The 18,823-nt window shown below is 36.5% G+C and overlaps 1 protein-coding gene across 8 annotated transcripts in view; it reads left to right on the plus strand.

Moving 5' to 3' along the window:
• PCNX1 (pecanex 1) overlaps positions 1-18,823 on the plus strand; it is a 163,960-nt gene that overhangs the window by 127,245 nt on the left and 17,892 nt on the right. For all 8 annotated transcript variants that reach the window (XM_078448070.2, XM_078448074.2, XM_078448072.2 and 5 more), the window contains 6 exons: positions 4,015-4,156; positions 4,869-5,046; positions 7,664-7,772; positions 8,659-8,788; positions 11,555-11,613; positions 13,202-13,417. In XM_078448070.2, coding sequence (XP_078304196.2) covers positions 4,015-4,156; positions 4,869-5,046; positions 7,664-7,772; positions 8,659-8,788; positions 11,555-11,613; positions 13,202-13,417 — 834 coding nt within the window. The remainder of the gene's footprint in view (positions 1-4,014; positions 4,157-4,868; positions 5,047-7,663; positions 7,773-8,658; positions 8,789-11,554; positions 11,614-13,201; positions 13,418-18,823) is intronic.

Here is an 18,823-nt window from a genome sequence, read left to right on the forward strand (position 1 = left end):
CTCTCTCTCTCTCTCCCTCCCTCTCCCTCTCCGCCCCCCTTCCTTTCCCTTCCTCCTTCCTTGTCCCTCCTCTTCTCTCTCAAAATAAATAAACAAAAATTTAAAAAATTAAGAGAAAATGACATAAAGCTGTATGACAATCTGTACTGGTTCTTTCATACAGTCAGGAAAAGAACTTAGTAGAATGATGTATTATTTTCATAGTGAACTGTTAGTATTGCTTTCATATACAAAAAATAGCAAGTGTATCCAATTTGTTTTGAAGAGCAGTTTTCCTTACAGTAAGTCATTGATCATAATTATTTCTTTTTTGATCTTAACAAAATATTTAGTCTAAAGTTTTATAAATTTTGAATCAGTATAACATGTTTGACTTATTGAAAGCACTAGGTATTAGCAAAGTTTATTTCTTTTCACTTCTATTGACTTTAGCAATGGAAAGAAAAAGATTATTCATTAGAGCATTTCCTGAAGCCAGCTATGTTTTCAGATAGCTAGAGAACCTTATTTTAAATCTTTCAGTTTATCCTAGATACTTTCCCCAATGAAATAAGGTGAAAGTATTATAAAAAACATTACTGACAGTGCAATGACTTCTATGAAGTGTGTGAATCTAAAACATATCATACTTTCATATATGTTCTGAGATGTACATAATATACACACACATACATATGCCCGTACACACACATGTACCTTAAGATTTTAAAAACAGATAATTTTAATAGGTCATTTATTTCTTTTTCGGAAAAAGGGCAGTCTCATAATCTTACTAACTTTTCTCCAGAAGTTATAGGCATAAATGAGAAAAAGTTATGGTTAAAAACTGAGGTTTCAAGAATTAAAATTTATTTAAAAAAAAAAAAATTTTTTTTTTAATGTTTATTTATTTTTGAGACAGAGAGACACAGCATGAGCAGGGAAGGGGCAGAGAGAGAGGGAGACACAGAATGTGAAGCAGGCTCCAGGCTCTGAGCTGTCAGCACAGAGCCCGACGCGGGGCTTGAACCCACGAACTGTGAGATCATGACATGAGCCGAAGTCGGACGCTTAACCGACTGAGCCACCCAGGCGCCCCAAGAATTAAAATTTAAAAGGAAATTCGTCTAAAAATTTTTTAAGTTTATTTAGAGAGGGAGAATGAGCAGGGGAGGGGCTAAGAGAAAGGGAATTCATATCATTCCAAGCAGGCTATCTGATGACCGTGCAGATCCCAATGCAGGGCTCAAACTCACAAAGAGATCATGACCTGAGCTGAGATCAGAGCCACCTAGCGCCCCTCATCTAAATTTAAGTCACATCTAAGTTGCAAAACTGAACGTGTATCAGAATTCATAGAAGTTGGCAAGTGATTGAAATACTGGATTTCTTACATTATTTATTTATAGCCGAGACAAATTTGTGCTGTAAGATTTTCCTTTCACGTCACTTTGCCAAACTATCGGCATACCTGGAAGATATTGCTGGTTTGGTTGTGGACCACTGCAATAAAGTGAATATCACAATATAAAGCAAGACAAGTCAATTTTTTGGTGTCCCAATGCATATAAAAGCTATGTTTACCCTGTAGTCTAATAAGTGTGCCAAGAGCATTCTGTCTAAAAAGACAGTGTACATACCTTTTTAAAAAAATTCTCTTGCCAAAAAATGGTGACCGTCATCTGAGCTTCCAGCGAGTTGTAATCCTTTTGCTAGTGGAGGCCCTCACCTCAGTGTTGATGGCTGCTGACTGATCAGGATGGTGGTTGCCAAAGGTTGGGGTGGCTGTGGCAATTTCTTAGAATAAGACAGCAATGATGTCTGCTACATCAGTTGACTCCTTTTACGAGTGATTTCTCTGTAGCATGCTATTTGATGTCATTTTACCCACAGTGTAAGTAACTTCCTTCAAAATTGGAGTCGTTCTCCAAAATCCTACACTGCTTTATCAACTATGTTTACGTAATATTCTAAACCCTTTGTTGTCATTTCAACAGTCTTCGCAGCATCTTTACCAGGAGTAGATTCCATCTCATGAAACCGCTTTCTTTGTTCATCCGTGGGAAGCAGCTCCTCATCCATTCAAGTTTTATCCTGAGACTGCAGCAGTTCAGTCCCATTTTCAGGCTCCACTGCTAATTCTAGGTCTCTTGCTATTTCTACCACATCTTCGGTGACTTTCTCCACTGCAGTCTTGAATCCTCAGGGTCATCCATGAGTGTTGGAATCAACTTCCAAACTTCTGTTAATATTGATATTTTGACCTCTTTCCACGAATTGCAAATGTCCTTAATGGCATCTAGAATAGTGAATTCTTTCTGAAGGTTTTTCGGTTTGCTTTGCCCAGATCCATCAGAGGAATCAATGTCTATGGCAGCTATAACCTTATAAAATGTATTTCTTAAATAAGACTTGAAAGTCAAAATTATTCCTTGAATCCCCATGGGCTACAGAATAGATGTTGTTTGCAGACACTGTCAATGAGCAGTAGTATTTTTTTTTAATTTTTTTAATTTGTTTTTTTGAGAGAGAGACAGAGAGAGAGAGAGAGAGGGAGGGAGACAGAATCCGAAGCAGGCTCCAGGCTCCAGGCTCCAAGCTATCAGTACAGAGCCTGACATGGGGCTCGAACTCACGAACTGTGAGATCATAACCTGAGCCTAAGTTGGACACTTAACTGACTGAGCTGCCCAGGTGTACCCCAACGAGCAGTACTATTTTTGAAAGGAATCTCTTTTTCTGAGCAGTAGGCCTCAACATTGGACTTAAAATATTCAGTAGACTATGTCATGAATAAGTGTGTCATCCAGGCTTTGTTGTTTCACTTGGAGAGCACAGGTAGAGTAGATTTAGCATCATTCTGAAGGGCCCTAGGATTTTCACAATGGTCAGTGAGCATTGGTGTCAACTTAAGAGTCATCAGCTGTGTTAGCCCCTAACAAGAGAGTTTTGAGGCTTTGTAGCCAGGCATTGACTTCTCTCTAGCTATGAAATTCCTAGATGGCATCTTCTTCCAATAAAAGGCTATTTCATCCACATTGAAAATCTGTTGGTTAGTGGAGCCACCTTCATGAATCATCTTAGCTGGATCTTCTGGAGAACTTGCTGCAGCTTCTACATATGCACTTGCTGTCTCGCCTTGCACTTTCATGTTGTGGAGATGGCTTCTTTCCTTAAACTTCCTGAACCGACCTCTGCTGGCTTCAGACTTTTCTTCTGCAGCTTCGTCACCTCTCAGCCTTCCCAGAATTGCAGAGCGTTAGGACCTTGCTCTGGATTAAGTTTTGGCTTAAGGGAATGCTGTGGCTAGTTTGATCTTCTATGCAGACCACGCAGACTTTCTCCATGTAAGCAATAAGGCTGTACTTTCTTATTATTCGTACGTTCACTGGAGCAGCGCTTTTAATTTGCTCCAAGAACTTTTCCTTTGCAGTCACAACTTGGCTAATGCTTGGCACAAGAGGCCTAGCTTTTGGCCTGTCTTGGCTTTCAACACGCCTTCCTCATGAAACTTAATAATTTCTAGCCTGTGGTTTAAAATGAGAGATGTGTGATTCTTCCTTTCACTTGAACATTTAAAGAGCATTGTAGAGTTATTGGCCTAATTTTAATCGTAAGGAATAGAGAGGCCCGAAAGGAGGGAGAGAGGTGGGGGAACAGTGGATCAGTGGAGCAGTCAGAGCACACACATTTATTGGTTACGTTTGCCATCTTACATTGGTCCAGTTTTTGTTATCCCCAAATACAACAATAGCATCAAAGGTCACTGATCATAGATCACTGTAACAAATACAGTTATAATGAAAAAGTTTTAAATATTGCAAGAATTACCAAAATGTGACAGATGCTGTTGGAAAAGGGTGCTGATAGACGTGCTCAGTGCAGAGTTGCCACAGACCTTCAATTTGTAAACAAAGAAAAAAACCAAGAAGAACCCCAGTATCTGCCAAGTGCTGTAAAGTAAAGCTCAATAAAATGAGGTATGCCTGTATTTTGTACACTAGATGATGTGATCTTCTTACATTGCCTTGTTAGATGCAGCCACTATGATGTGGTTTGAGAAACTTCATGTGTGGCTTCTTTTTGTGGAGAAGAATATCATCTACCCATTGATTGTTCTTAATGAACTTAGTAGCAGTGCAGAGACCATTGCTAGTCCAAAAAAACTGGATACAGAGTAAGTACAGTACTCCTCTCATCTATGTTTAACCACTAGCGGCTGTCATAGGCAGTGTCTTCAGACATTGATCAAGTAACAAATAATTGAGTGTCTCATTAGTGCAGTGCACTGTAAGATAAAAAAGTGAGGTGAAATTCCTGAACATCTGTTCCTGCTCTTGTATATCACTACTCTAGACATCTTATTGTCAACTAATATTTTATGAGAGAACATTTATTGAATAAGGTTCATTTCTGTTATTAGATGGTCAATTAGAGAGATGTCTGTTTTTGTGTACTGTGTAAACCAGACTATGTAGGTGGTCACTCGCCTATACGGTCATCGTATAGGCCTACACACTAGACTAGGTACGTGTTGTTGGGTAGGCGTTAATACATGTTTTTTATGTGCTAAATGCTATTACTATTAAAGCAATACAAATATTAAGAAACTGGAGAACCATATATTAGAAATGCAATGCTGTTATTTATTTTTTTAAGTGTGCTTATTTATATAAAGAAATAAGAATCATAATACATATTGTTAAAAGGGAATGTAAGAGTTTATTTTAGGATGTGATTTGCTTGGTGTATAAATCATTTTTAGAAGTTCACTTTGGATGTAAATGTATCGTAAGCATAGTAAATGAAATAGTGATTTTTCTGAAGTTAGTAGATTTTCTGAAGTTTTCAGCCATTGATTGATGAGTTGTGCTTTCTTTAACTTATAGATTAGGTGCTTTAATGATCACCATTGCTGGTCTGAAGTTGCTACGATCCTCTTTCAGCAGCCCTACATATCAGTATGTCACAGTCCTCTTCACTGTGCTCTTTTTCAAAATCGACTATGAAGCGTTTTCAGAGACCATGTTGTTGGATCTCTTCTTCATGTCTATACTCTTCAACAAGGTAATTTGTCACTGAAAGGAATATCCCTATCGGTAAAAAGTAGCTCCCTAAGTAATATAGCATTTAGTGAGGATTCTGCTTGCATTCCATTTGCTTCACTGTCTTTTAAGTAATATCTTTCTTCAATCAACCAGTCATTTAGAAACATAGTAGAATCCCTAACCAATGTTACTCACTATGATCCATAAAAGACGTGTTTCTTGCTATATAGCTAGGAAGATAAGATTAAGTTATATAGAAAATTTAGAGAAACACCACTAGCTGTGTATTTTTAAGTCCATAGGATCTTCCAAAAGTGGATGTGGTTTTGAATAATCCTAGAAATAGATGGGGTAATAATTGCACTGGGCTGTGGGCTGCTAGATAGATGGAGGGAGGAAATAACCTGATAGCTGAATGAAGATGGTAAATACTGAAGGCAGTGAGGCCGTGTGGGAGGAATCAGAAATTAGTTTCATGGTGACATTTGCAGAATACTCTGAAAATTACAAAATGCTTCTGAGATTTATTATCCACCCATAAGAGAGGTACTTTTAGTCCTTTTACAAATGAGATGACAAAATCTGGGTCTTCTGCCTCCCATTCCAAGAATCTTTTTGCTGAACCATACTACTACCTTTCTCAATGAAATAAGTTGTGCAATCAGATTATTTATAAATTAAATAGAGTTTAGATTTCATGTTAACGCTGACCACATACAAAGGACTTTGACATATATTATCCCATTTGATAGGTAACAGAGAGCTGAAGCATATGAGCAGCTACAAAACACAATGAAAGCCCAATTTTAGGCAAGTTAGCCTGGTCAGCTACATTGGGATGACTTGGGGAAGAGAGAACCCAAAGGTATGGAGAACAGTTTAAGAGACTGTGACAGTAATTGAGATGTGATAGAGGTCTAACCTAGGATGGGAATAGTACAAGTGGAAAACGTTAATCTGAACAGGTTTTAGTGATAGTCCATTTCAAAATATTGTGCTAAATGTTGTACTAAGTAGCTTCTAGAATATTGCAGTATTATGTTTGCTCGGTCACTAATTTGTATGCATTTTTATCATTTATTTCCTCTTCTAGTGAGCATGGGTAACCAAAGGAGGAAGCCAGAAAGTTAATCAAAGAATTGTTTGTATAAAGAAGCATGTGGTTTCTCACAAATTTAAATATTTAGACTGGAAATTGTAGGGCATCTTAGTATACTGTTGGGGGAAAAATTGAAAGTTGCAATAAAATAGAAACAGTCTTTGAAATAGTCTTAACTTGAATTAGTTTGGATTTTCTTAATACTTTCATTTGTTAAGCAAATTGTTCTTGAGAGCATACAGTGTTCCACAGCTGTTCTAGATGCTGAGGCTACATCAGTGAACAAAATAGAGAAAGCTCTGCCCTTAAGGGGTTTGCATTAGTAAGGTTAGGTGATAGAATTTAACAATGATAGTAAGCAAGTAATTTTTAAGAGATTTCTAGATATAGTTTTTAAGATATCATTGTAAGATGCACCATCAATTTAATAATCTTACAAGAAAAAATTACTATGAATGTATACAGAAATTTTTATCCACTACCCACTTATCCATGTAATTGCGTATCATTTTTTCCTCAGTGTTACAGTCAAAATTTGAGTTCAGTCTGTTTCATATTTAGAATCTGAAGTTTTCTGAATCACTGCTTTTAGACCATGAATAATGGCATCTTGATAATACACACACTGCTTTTACTTCCTGACATCCTGATCACGTTAGCATCAAGGATTACCGGCATAAATTTGAGTCACGGAGAAGAATGCAGGAGTTCATCTGCTTTTTCTAATTGGTTGAAGTTGAGGTTTCTTTTTTTTTAATTGGGAGTTAAACAGGTTCATTTGCAAATTAACTGAAATCGTTCAGTTAATTGAGGTGCTTGATGCCTGAATCATGGCACCAAGTTAGTCTGAACCTCTTGTTTTTAAGATTCTGTGTCTGTTTTGTGAATTGGACCTTGCATTGCCTGCCATGCAGAGGCAATTTTGGACAAACACAGTAATTCTGTTTCAGTGTTGAAGACGTGTTCAACAACAAAACAAATACTAATTTACGTAAAATTAAAACGTGTGTTGTGTTTCCATTGACCATACCAATTGAGGTTATGATCAGATGCCTAATATGCACTACTAAATCCTTAGGCGAATAGGCAGTGACAACTGTATTACAACTTTATTTCCTGCCTGGCTGGTTTCAAATTTCTTCTGACATTGCATTTAAAACATACTCTGTTTCCAAAGCACTACAATTTGAGGAGAATGTGTCTTAGGGATAAAAATATGTATGAATTACTTAAGCTTTGCAAACATCTAAATGTCCTACCTTTTTTTAATTCTGCTTGTAGTAGTAGTAATATAGCCAATAGAGGGCATAGAATTTTTTTTAACAGATGAAACACAAATCCATAAATCAGCTAGCTGTCTTTACTTAAGTATATATTCAGTGTTTTGGCAGTTGATTTATCTTTTCCTTTTATGCAAATGGCAGATATTTTCAGTGCCATTTTCTTATAGGAAAAAAATACATTTTAAAGGTCTTTCATTTTCTAATTCAAATATCTGATAAGTTTTTTACTGATTGTTTTTCTTTTCCTCCTACAGCTTTGGGAACTCCTTTATAAATTGCAGTTTGTGTACACTTACATTGCCCCATGGCAAATTACATGGGGTTCTGCTTTCCATGCTTTTGCTCAGCCCTTTGCAGTACCCCGTATCCTTCCAATAAAAGTTGTATAAGAAAGGGCGGTCATATCCTTATTGTGAATGTTGGTTTATAGACATTTAAATTACTAGGTGATAAATTATCAAATATTCTCAGTGCTTTGGGTGCACCCACAGATCATCTGAACATGAGGACAGTATTAAAGTTTTATAATTAATGCTGATTTAAAATTTTATGTTTACAGATATGAGTACTTTTAATAAATACAAGATGTTTAGAAATATTTTTTAAATACTTATTTGAGAGAGAGAGAGAGTTAGAAAGATAAAATATATCCCAAGCAGGCTCCGCATTGTCAGTACAAAGCCTCATGCGGGACTTGAACCCACAAACCGTGAGATCATTACCTGAACCAAAACTAACAGCAGACGCTTAACTGACTGACCCACCCAGGCACCCCTAGAAATATTTCTAAATGAAGATTACAAACATTTTTCATAATCATGATTGTAATTTAACTATGTCTAAAATTTTCTAATCTCATCATTTCTTAAAAGTACTTTCTAAATAAAAGTAAAGGTTAGTGACTACGTGGATAGAAATACAGATTTTTTGTTTGTGTAAATTTTAGTTTTATCTTGTGGAAAATTAAAGCCAGCATCTTTATCCCAGGGTAATATATGGACTTTTCCCAAATACGTATTAGCAGATGTTTATTTGATTCCCTTCAAAGCATCATGCCAGGCTGTACTATCCTGGCTTGTCTTCCTACTTGTACCCCCTTATATTGTCCAGTGACACCCTCTTCTGTATTCCTGTGACAAACTTCACATTGTTTTCATTGCGGTAATGGCAATGTGTTTGTGAGATGTATTTGTGTGTGTGTGAGTGCTCACTCAAATGAATGTTAAAGTCCTTAACCAGCTTTTTATAGATTCAGCCATGTTGTTTGTTCAGGCTGCTGTATCGGCCTTTTTTTCTACTCCACTAAATCCCTTTCTAGGAAGTGCAATATTCATCACTTCGTATGTTCGACCTGTCAAATTCTGGGAGAGAGACTATAAGTGAGTACAATAAAGCATTTGAAAGCCAATTTTATCTATTTTTTACTAGGAAAAACTATCAACAGCATTATCATAAATGTTTTGTGGTTAATAATTTTTCTGTTGAAATATGTTGCTAAAACTTTATAAATACTCTTGAAGTTTCAAAATCACATAAAATTAGAAGAGTCAGAGTAACTGTTCTATATTTTCTCTGCCATTTTTCTTGAGATTTTTTAAAAACCTAGTTCTTGGTGAACATATTCCTTTTTCTGTCTTTTTTCTTTTAATGCTATTTCTTAGAGTTCCACATTAATACAGCTCTGAAACTTTATGCTATACAATGTTATGTCATTATAGCAGTCATAACTAGTTATCTCATAGTTTCCTGAGAAATATCTATTTGTAGAGCTAAATTTTCTATAGATTACATCTGGTTTCTCATGAGCAGAACTTTTTAATGACCATCTCTGTGCATAAAGTATTTTCTCCATTTAGATTTAGTTTCTTTGGCTAGCTGTTTCATCTGATGCCTGCTAACTATCCTTACGTGTAATCTCTCCAAACTTACTTACTTACTTACTTACTTTCTTTCTTTCTTTCTTTCTTTCTTTCTTTCTTTCTTTCTTTCCTTCCTTCCTTCCTTCCTTCCTTCCTTCCTTCCTTCCTTCCTTCTTTCCTTTTGGAAAGATTATCCAAAAGGGGAATTACTGAGTCACGGAACCCAAACATTTTAAAGGCGTTTAACATGTATTGACATTGATTCAAAAAGAGCTTATACTAATTTGTAATTCTATGGGCCATCTCCATGACTGCCTCTTTTCTCTCTACACTTTCACACATCAGTGCACCTAATGGGTGAAAATAGTGGTCTCACCTTTTAAACAGTGGAATAGCTTGTGGATTGGAAGCTTTTGCTCTGGTCTTTTATCTAAAACCACACTTGGTGTTTCTCTTTTTGATGAATTTCTGTGTTACTAATGTTCTCAGGCAATTTAATTTTGGTCCAAAATATTGTCTGTGGCAGCAGTTTTGGTCTCAGAACCCCTTTACTCTCTTCACGGTTATTGAAATGTCAGAAGTTTTCGTTGACACAGGATTTATCTACAGATACTTACTGTGTTAGAAATCAAAACTCAGAAAAATTCAAATGTTTATTAATTAGTTTAACAATAGCAACAATAAACCCATTATGTGTTAATATAAATAACAGTTTTTAATGAAAATTACTGTAATTTCTATACCAGCAAAAAAATCAGTGAGAAGAGTGTCACTGTTTTTGTAGTTTTATAAATCTCTTTAATGTCTGGCTCAGTAAAAGACAGCTGGATTCTCATAACTGCTTCTGCAACCAATCTGTTGTTGCAATATGTTGTTTTGGTTGAATTATATGGAGAAAATCTGGCCTCGCACAGACACATAGCTGGAAAAGAAAGAAGTATTTTAATAGCCTTTTTAAACAATTGTGGATATTTCTCTTTGATCTTTCACTAGAAGTCGACACATGGTAGTTTCCTAAAGATTAGTTGCAATATGGAATCTTAAAACCATATCTGTTGTTGGGGAAGAAGAATTTCCTCTACCCTTCAAGATCCTTCTAGCTCAACTAAGAATCAAATTGACATGAGACAGATGAACAGGAGAAAATCAAATTTAATAGTGTGCATATGTGGAATCCACACAGATGTGGAAATTCCAGAGACATGTAGCGTGATACTTACATGAGCTAAGGAGAGAGGTAAGGGTCTTAGGATACAAAGGGGAGAAGATCATTAATAAGAAGGTGAAAGGAGGTGTAAGGAATGTGTTTGTTGGTAAGCTATCAAACTCATTATAGTAAATATACATTTTCCCAAATTCTGATTTTTGCTGAAAAACTTGAATTTTGTTATTGGCAACAGGACAGACTCACTTTCTTCATTTTTGAGAAATGTCTCTCAAGTATGCAAGTCTGAATAATCACAATAAAAGTGATGTTCCATGAAAAAAAAAAAAAGTACCAAGTGCAGCTTGCAATTCAAACAGTGGCACAAATGCAATCCCTTGAGACAACCATCACACAATATGAAAAAGACCTATACTAAGGAGGTGTGATTTAATAAAACCATTTTTTTTTATTGCTTCATTAAAGACATTTTCAATTGAAATGTGAATTTTTGGTTTATTGTTTTTTCTTGTGCATGTGTGGCAGTAAAAAATACAGTTTGATACCAATGCTTTGATTCAAGTTGAAGTGCTGGTAGTCATACCCACCGTTACTTTTTGCACCATCAATGCACTTGTCGACTGGTGAAAAAAGTCAGTAACAGCTCAAGATTGTTATGAAAATCATTTTGATCTGGAAAACTGCCTGAAAGGGTCTTGAGGCCCCTGCTTCCAGTTCTGTGGACCACATTTTAGGAACGACTGTTCTAAAGAACACTGTACCATTGGACATTAATAGATGTACCTTCCCCTTGCAAACATGTTTCATGCACTGTATATCTCTAAGAACTATATATGGTACACATTTTTAATCAATTTTTTTTTTTTTGCATTAAACTCATTAATGTCTTTCTACCCACTGTTCAATTTAACATGTTAGGAGATAACTGCTGTGTTTATGTATAATGAAGGTGGGAGAGTAAAAAACCTTACCCCTAAACTACACTACTGAGGAGTTTTAGCAATATGCCAATCATAGATTTTTCTCAGAGATATACATAAAGTGATAATACTTAACTTCAATTATATGGTTTTCTCCTTTTTAATTAAGGCTTAGTAAAAATGTTGTTTTGCCCTCTTCAGCACAAAACGAGTGGATCATTCGAATACCAGATTGGCTTCCCAGCTTGATAGAAATCCAGGTAAAAGTTCCATTTGTGAGTAAAGAAGCAAGTCTAAGAAATGTGTTATTTATATATATTTCGCTTCCTAACTGATTGGGAATCCTCTGTCAGTTCCAAATTGTCATTTCCCAAAGAGTATACAGTAAAACCTTGGTGTGTGAGCATAATTCATTCCAGAAACATGCTTGTGATCCAAAGCACTTGTATATCAGAGTGAATTTCAAGAACCATTGGCTCGGTTGTGATCATGTGACATTTGGCGTCATGTACTGCTTATATCGTAAGACATCTCTCGTTTATCAAGTTAAAATTTATTAGAAATGTTTGCTCGTCTTGTGGACTACTTGCAGAATAAGTTACTCATGGTCCAAGGTTTTACTGTCTATCCTTTGCTTTTTGTTCTGCTTTAGCAAAGTATATGTGAATTCGAGTATCTACAATGTATATACCCATCTTTTATAAAGTGCACTTTAAGAATGCTCAGAGGAATTAAAAATGCCATTGAAAGATACTGTCTTCCAGAGGTTAAAAAGTAGAACAGTTAAAGTAAAACTGGTCAAGTGTATCAAAGAATATGCAATCTGACCAATAGGTATATTTATTAATATATTTGCTTCCCCTGCTTCCCTGAATATTTAGGTAAATATTCATTTAATTTCATTTAGTTTATTGTGTATAAAGATGTCATGTGCGGGAACCATTCAAGACAGAGCTTCAGTACGTGGTATTTGGGTGGTGGTACCATTATCTAAAGTCTGGCTCCTTAGTTTTGTCATTGGGGAAACATCCTTTTGTCAGCCCATCTGTTAGTAATTGGACACATAGAGGGTGAATCTCACTAATCCAACTGTAAGAAGTTAACCAGAATTCCAATGTATTAATTTAATAAAAGAAATCTAACTCAAAGGTAGACTGAAGTATTTGTATCCATTTGACTCTCAGATTCCTTCAAATACTCTGTCTACTTGAGAAACCTAATTAATAATCAAATGGTTTTTGTAACTCTAAAATTGGATTACGTAGGACTAGTTACTTGATAATAACGACTGTTGTCACCACATACTGGTAGATAAAACAGCCATCTCAGCTCTATGTGCTTGGAATACGTCCTTGTGTAAGGGGCTTGGAATTCTCATGATGCAAATGATGCCATTGTGTATGTTAAAAAGGGCCAAATCCTGAATTAATATGCATGCTTTTTTTTTTAACTTTAAAAAAATGTTTTAAAGATTTTATATTATTTTTAAAGTTTATTTATTTATTTTGAAAGAGACAGAGCACAAGCAGGGGAGGGGCAGAGAGAGAGTCCCAAGCACACTCCATGCTCAGTGAGGAGCCCCGATGCAGGGCTCAGTCCCACCTGAAGTGATGTCAAGAATTTGGGGCTCAGCTGACTGAGCCACCCAGGCACCCCTGTAACTCTAAATTCTGAACTTCTTCTCATTACCCTGTTTCATTTTTAAATAGAAATTGTTAGGGTATTAATATTATTTTTCTTGTCAAAAAAAATTTCCCTAACTAGAAATTAGCTTTAATATTTTTAACAATCTTGTTGACGTGACAGAGATGTAGGGTAAAGTGTAACATTTTTAATCCCTTCTTACAGGATCAGATGACAACAATCTGAATTCCATCTTTTATGAACATTTAACCAGATCCCTACAACACAGTCTCTGTGGTGATTTGCTCCTAGGACGGTGGGGAAACTACAGTACGGGGGACTGTTTCATTCTTGCCTCTGACTACCTCAATGCATTAGTACACCTTATAGAGATAGGCAACGGGCTAGTCACTTTCCAGCTGCGGGGACTTGAATTCAGAGGTAAGACATTCACCTCTTATTTCTATTGGGTTTTATGTGTTTACATCTCAGATCAAAAATCAGCATAAAATTAGATCCTTAGTCTTCAGAATTGTGGAATGAAAAGAGTTGTTAAAAGAACAATTTTTAGATACTCTTCCAAATTTCACATTTAGAGAAGAATCTTTTCTTTAAGTTTATTTATTTTGAGAGAGAAAGAGAGATGCATATAAGCACAAGTAGGGGAGAGGCAGAGAGAGAATCCTAAGCAGGCTCCACTCTGTCAGTGGAGAACCCCAATGCAGGACTCGAACTCATGAACCATGAGATCATGCCCTAAGCCAAAATCGAGAGTTAGATGCTTAACCAACTGATTCACCTGGGTGCCCCAGAGAAGAATCATTTTTGTGGTATGCCAAAATATGTAAAGGTAGCATCATTTGTGTATAACTGACTATGTTCCTGGTGATGTTGAGTTTCTGTTGCTTTCTGCTTGCTGTCTTGTCATTTTCTTTGTGAGAAGTTGCATATATTTGTGAGATGGCTAGCAGCATCTAGAATGCTGTATTGTGTGAGGCATAGAGTACCCAACCAGGTGCTTTCAGGTAGACACCATGCCTTTGTCCTCAACAAATGTTTGTTTTGAAGTGAAGCTCCCATAACATCAAAACAGTTTTAAAGGGAACAAGTCAATGGCATTTAGTGCATTCACAGTGTTGTACAACTATTAGAGTAGGCAGTTGGCTAGGTTCAAGCAGGGTACCTGGAGGTCAGTAAAGAAGAAGCCAGGGCTGGCTGGCTGGAAAGTCAGAGGCCTGTCCTGGCAGGATCTCAAAACAAAGCCACAAGAAGCCCGAACAAACCAGATATGCCCAAGATGACTGACAAAATAGGCCAGTGACCCCTGACCAAATATGAAAAAAAAGTGTGAAACCTTGCTTTCAAGAAAACCCCACCTCAAGTAGTGAATATTCCTCCCCCAAGTTAACACCTGTCATTAAGTGATAGAAACCCAACCCCCTGCAGGTGCAGGTCTCTTGCTCATTCTCTGTCTCTCTCTTTTGCATTTGCCCACTCAAATCTCATGGGTGTACTTCTGCTTTAATGAACTTTCTTGTGTTGCTCATGTGCTGTGTTGTGCCTGTCCTCGAATTCTTTGTGGTGACAAGACCAAGAGCCTTCAGCCACATCTTTGGGACATGTTGGGTCGAGGCCTCAGGACCTGGAGTCTCCCCGTTTCATCCATCTACACAACCATCACCTCTGTCTTGTTCAAAGCATTGTCATCACCACAAATAAAACCTCACACCCATTAAGCGGTTACTCCCTATTCCCCTACCAGCCCTCAACAATTTTGTATAACGACACATGAAGCTGTTTCTACACAGAAAATCATGTGTCAGAAACATACCAACTTGATGTTATCAACTGCTATAAGTTGAATATTTTGTAAACATGAATAGAAACTTGTTTTATAGGAATTGAGGAAAGTCATATTAATGTGTAGCTTTTCAATCTAGGGAACATTTGAACTTGAGAGTTTTTAGAGAGAACATCCAAGCTGTGTTTTGATCTACTCTAAGAAGTGCCTTGCATGCTTTTGACTTGAAATGGGAAATAAGAAAGCATTTGACTAGATAGAGGATCAAATCAGGTTTATACCCTATAGCTTTATTTCCACCCTGGTATTGAATCAGAAGGTTTGGACCTTTGTTAGGTAATATCTTTGCTAATGGAGCAAGTGCTTTTCTAAAATTCTTCCATTCACTGAAAGTAAGATTGTACTTGTGTGACACTCAAATTAAGGCACTAAATGTTGATGTTTGTTATTCATTTATGATGTTTGTCATCCAATCTCTCTCTTTCACAATGTCCTATTCTTGTTTTATGATTTGTTTCTGCGTCTCCAACAGAGCCCAAGACCTTAATTCCATCTCTCTAGAGTCTTATCTAATGTTCAGAACTAACCCAACTAGACTCATCCAAAAGTCAGCACCCCCTCACCACGACACCTACTACTGCCATGACCTTAACTTTTTAAAAAGAATTCACCTTTCTTTTTTAACTTTTTTGTTTTTTTAAACAAATGTGTGTGGGGAGGATATTTTATCTAGCATTTCTGTATGTGTGAGTCAGAAGGGGGCCCTTCTTAGGATCTGCTAATTTCACCATAGTGGTCAGAAACTCTCCAAATCAGAAATTGATCCAAATTCTCACTCTTCCAACTTTCACTCTCTGGTACCGAGTAGATTCAAATAAAATTTTGGACAGATTTTTTACCATTCAGACTCTCACTATTTGCCAAACAAAACTCAAACTTATGTGGGAACATAGTATGTCTTACTACCTGAATTTGTGCTGGATTTGGATAGCAAGAGATACCTATAATTCTTTACTCAGCCATAGTGATTTTTTAAAAATGCTTATTTATTTGGGGGAGGGAAGAGAGAGAGAGGGAGAGAGAGAATCCCAAGCAGGCTTCACGCTGGCAGACACAGGGCTCGATATCATGAACTGTGAGATCATGACCTGGGCCGGTATCAGGAGTTGGACACTCAACTGACCAAGTCACCTAGGTGCCCCAGTGATTTTTTCTTTACAGGCAAATTTGATCATATACCTTTCAGACCTAAAATTTTCAGCGGCTTTCCACTGCATTTAAAATAGAGTTCATATCCTTAGCATGCCCTACCACACTGTTTGTTATCTGGCTTTGCCAGTTTCTCCAAACCCACTTTATCCCACCGTCCTCACTCACTCTAGTCACACTGGCCTTGCCTTCAGGGTCTTAACTGTGCTGTTCTTTACTAAGGACTTTTTACTGCCTTTCCTTTTGCCCAAAACGTACCAGCCATCCCCCCTCCTCCCACCAGTCTTCCACCTGGCTAATTCCTTAATTATCTTTAAGCATTAACCTAAATATCGCTTTCTCAGAGAAGCCTTCTCTAAACACCTAGCCCACATGATTATCTCATGTTGCCATTTATACCTCCTTAGCACTCAGCATGATTATAATTTCATTTTTATTTGTGTTTGTTTGAGGTGTATTTCTCCTTTAGCCCAGAGGTGGCAAACTCTTTGGGCTTTTGGAAGCATGCACATTTTCTGTCGCATATTTTTATTTGATTTTTTTTTTTTAAACAATGCTTTAAAAACAAAAACCATTCTTAGTTTGGATTTGGCCCTGGGCTGTATTTTGCAAACCTTTGCAGTAGGTTGTAAGCTCCTCAAGAGCAGGAATCTTGTCTGCTGTATTCATTACTGTGTATCCAGTACTTACTTCAGCAGTTAGCATATAATACATAATTAGTTAATTTTGTAGAATGATCAAGTAAGTGTATAGCTGTTTCTCCTTTCTTTTTATTCCAGAATTCTCATGAGGTCTGTTTATGTTCTTGCCTATATCTTGTGATCTTTCGTTATTTTCTTTCCTTCACAGTGTTATCCCCTGTCCCAACTACCTACTGCCTCTCAAAATACTAATCAAGAGTGTCAGTATTTTGCCAAAAAGATATTTGGATCTGCTGAGCATTTTGATGTATCTTCTGGGTATAGTCCATTAAGCCAATTTAATTCCTTGATTTTACTGTGTCTCGTAGTGGATTCTAAATATTAAGTGACATTTAAACAGATTTCTTGATCAGTTTGCTATACATCTTGGTTAAATCCCTTTATATTTATTTCATTTCCATTTTTATTTTACTGATATTCTTAATATTCTTTTCCATGTAAATTTTATGTCAAAGATTTATCAATCACTTTTTTGTCTACCAAAATTTTATTATTATAACTTCTACAGTGTTAACTTTTTATTTGTAAATGTTACTTCTGCCAAGCACAGTTTTCCGGGTCAAACTTTATAGGTAAAAAATGTATTATGCTAATGGAATTCCTCTCGGTTTTTACTCAAATTACTTTTGACATGTCTGTTTTTCATAATTGCCAGTTTTATTTAATTTCATCAGTAATATTCACTATGAAGTGACTGAAAGACATAGCTAATCCAGGAAATAATTGGTAATGGGTTCCTTATAACGTATTCTGGAATCCCTTTCCAGGTCTCAGCGTTCTTTTTTTCAGTTGCTAGTATTAATTCCTATGCTTTTTAATGACTTTATTTTCTAAGCCAAATGTATTACTAGGGTATGTTGGGGTAGGAACTGTTCTTGGGATTTGCATGGTAGAGTAAAAACACCCCACGTTAATGCAGTTACTCAGTTCACTTTATTCTGCTGCTCTGAACAAGGGTCTCATTCTGTCTCCTCAATAAATGTCAGCATCCCCAAGTTCCCTCTTGCCATGTGTTTTTTCTATATACTGCTCACAAAGTGATCTGCACAGAGTAGAGCTGTCTTTCATTGTGTCTCTCCTTTACTTAAAAACCTTTGGTCTAGTCAGACCTTCCAGAAAGATGACAAAATGAATAAAATGAAGTAATAACATAAAATCTAAGGAACAGACCCAGCTTCATGCCACACTTTTAAAATGCCAGTCTCAGGATGTTTCTTCTAGAAACTGAATAATTCTTTGCCCTCTCTAGCCTATTCTGGCACATGGAAAAAGGAGAATTTCTCCAGGCTTGTTACAAAGCCAGTGTAATACTGATAACAAAATACAACTAAACTGACTAAAAAAGTAACTAGTTTAACCCACATGTGGCCATAGATGCAAAATTTTTCAGAACCCAGAATCAGCAGAAACCAGGAGTTCCTTTTTTCAGGTTCCTTTTCCTAGTTGAGTCATTTTCATTTTTTAAATTAAGTATTAGAAAGCAAATTAATAGAATTCATCTTTTAATAGGTTATAGGAGAAGACAATAAAATACGATGTTCCAGAAGATGCTAGGAGACTTTTGATTGAATTTCATTTCCTTTATTGGTCTGAAAAATACTTCCTAAAATCACACACATCCTTATTCTGAAAAGGGAAAAAAAAAAGTTTGTGAATATAGATCTGTAGTCATGAGCGTGTGTGGTGGTCAGCTGCAGCAGACATTCCTGTTAATGTCAGGTTCAAGCCAGGGTTTTTCTTTTTACCACGGTGTGACATTATTCCGGAAGTACTCAGCAATGTATTTGAGTAAGAAATGAAACAGCAGAGCCGTTCAGAGTTCTAGAGTGATAAACAACATGGCTCTTGAGCCCTGTCCCAGCCTACCTCTTCAGCCTTATCATTCACACCACCACCACCACCACCACCACCACCAAAAACCACCACCACCACCCGGGTTGGTTTTCATGGCATCTTTTTCTCTCAGAGCAGTGTTTTTCAAACCTGGATGGTGTATATGTTCTGTTTAAAGAAAAAAATTATTGTAAAGTCTCGTATAAGTTATTTAGCCTAAATATGTGCCTTTATAAAATTACGTGTAATCCCCTTATAATCCTTATATAAGGAATTTACTAATTAAGTGGAAGCAAGACCACA

The sequence above is a fragment of the Panthera onca genome, chromosome B3 (genome assembly GCF_046562875.1).
Source record: "Panthera onca isolate mPanOnc1 chromosome B3, mPanOnc1 haplotype 2, whole genome shotgun sequence".
NCBI lineage: Eukaryota > Metazoa > Chordata > Mammalia > Carnivora > Felidae > Panthera > Panthera onca.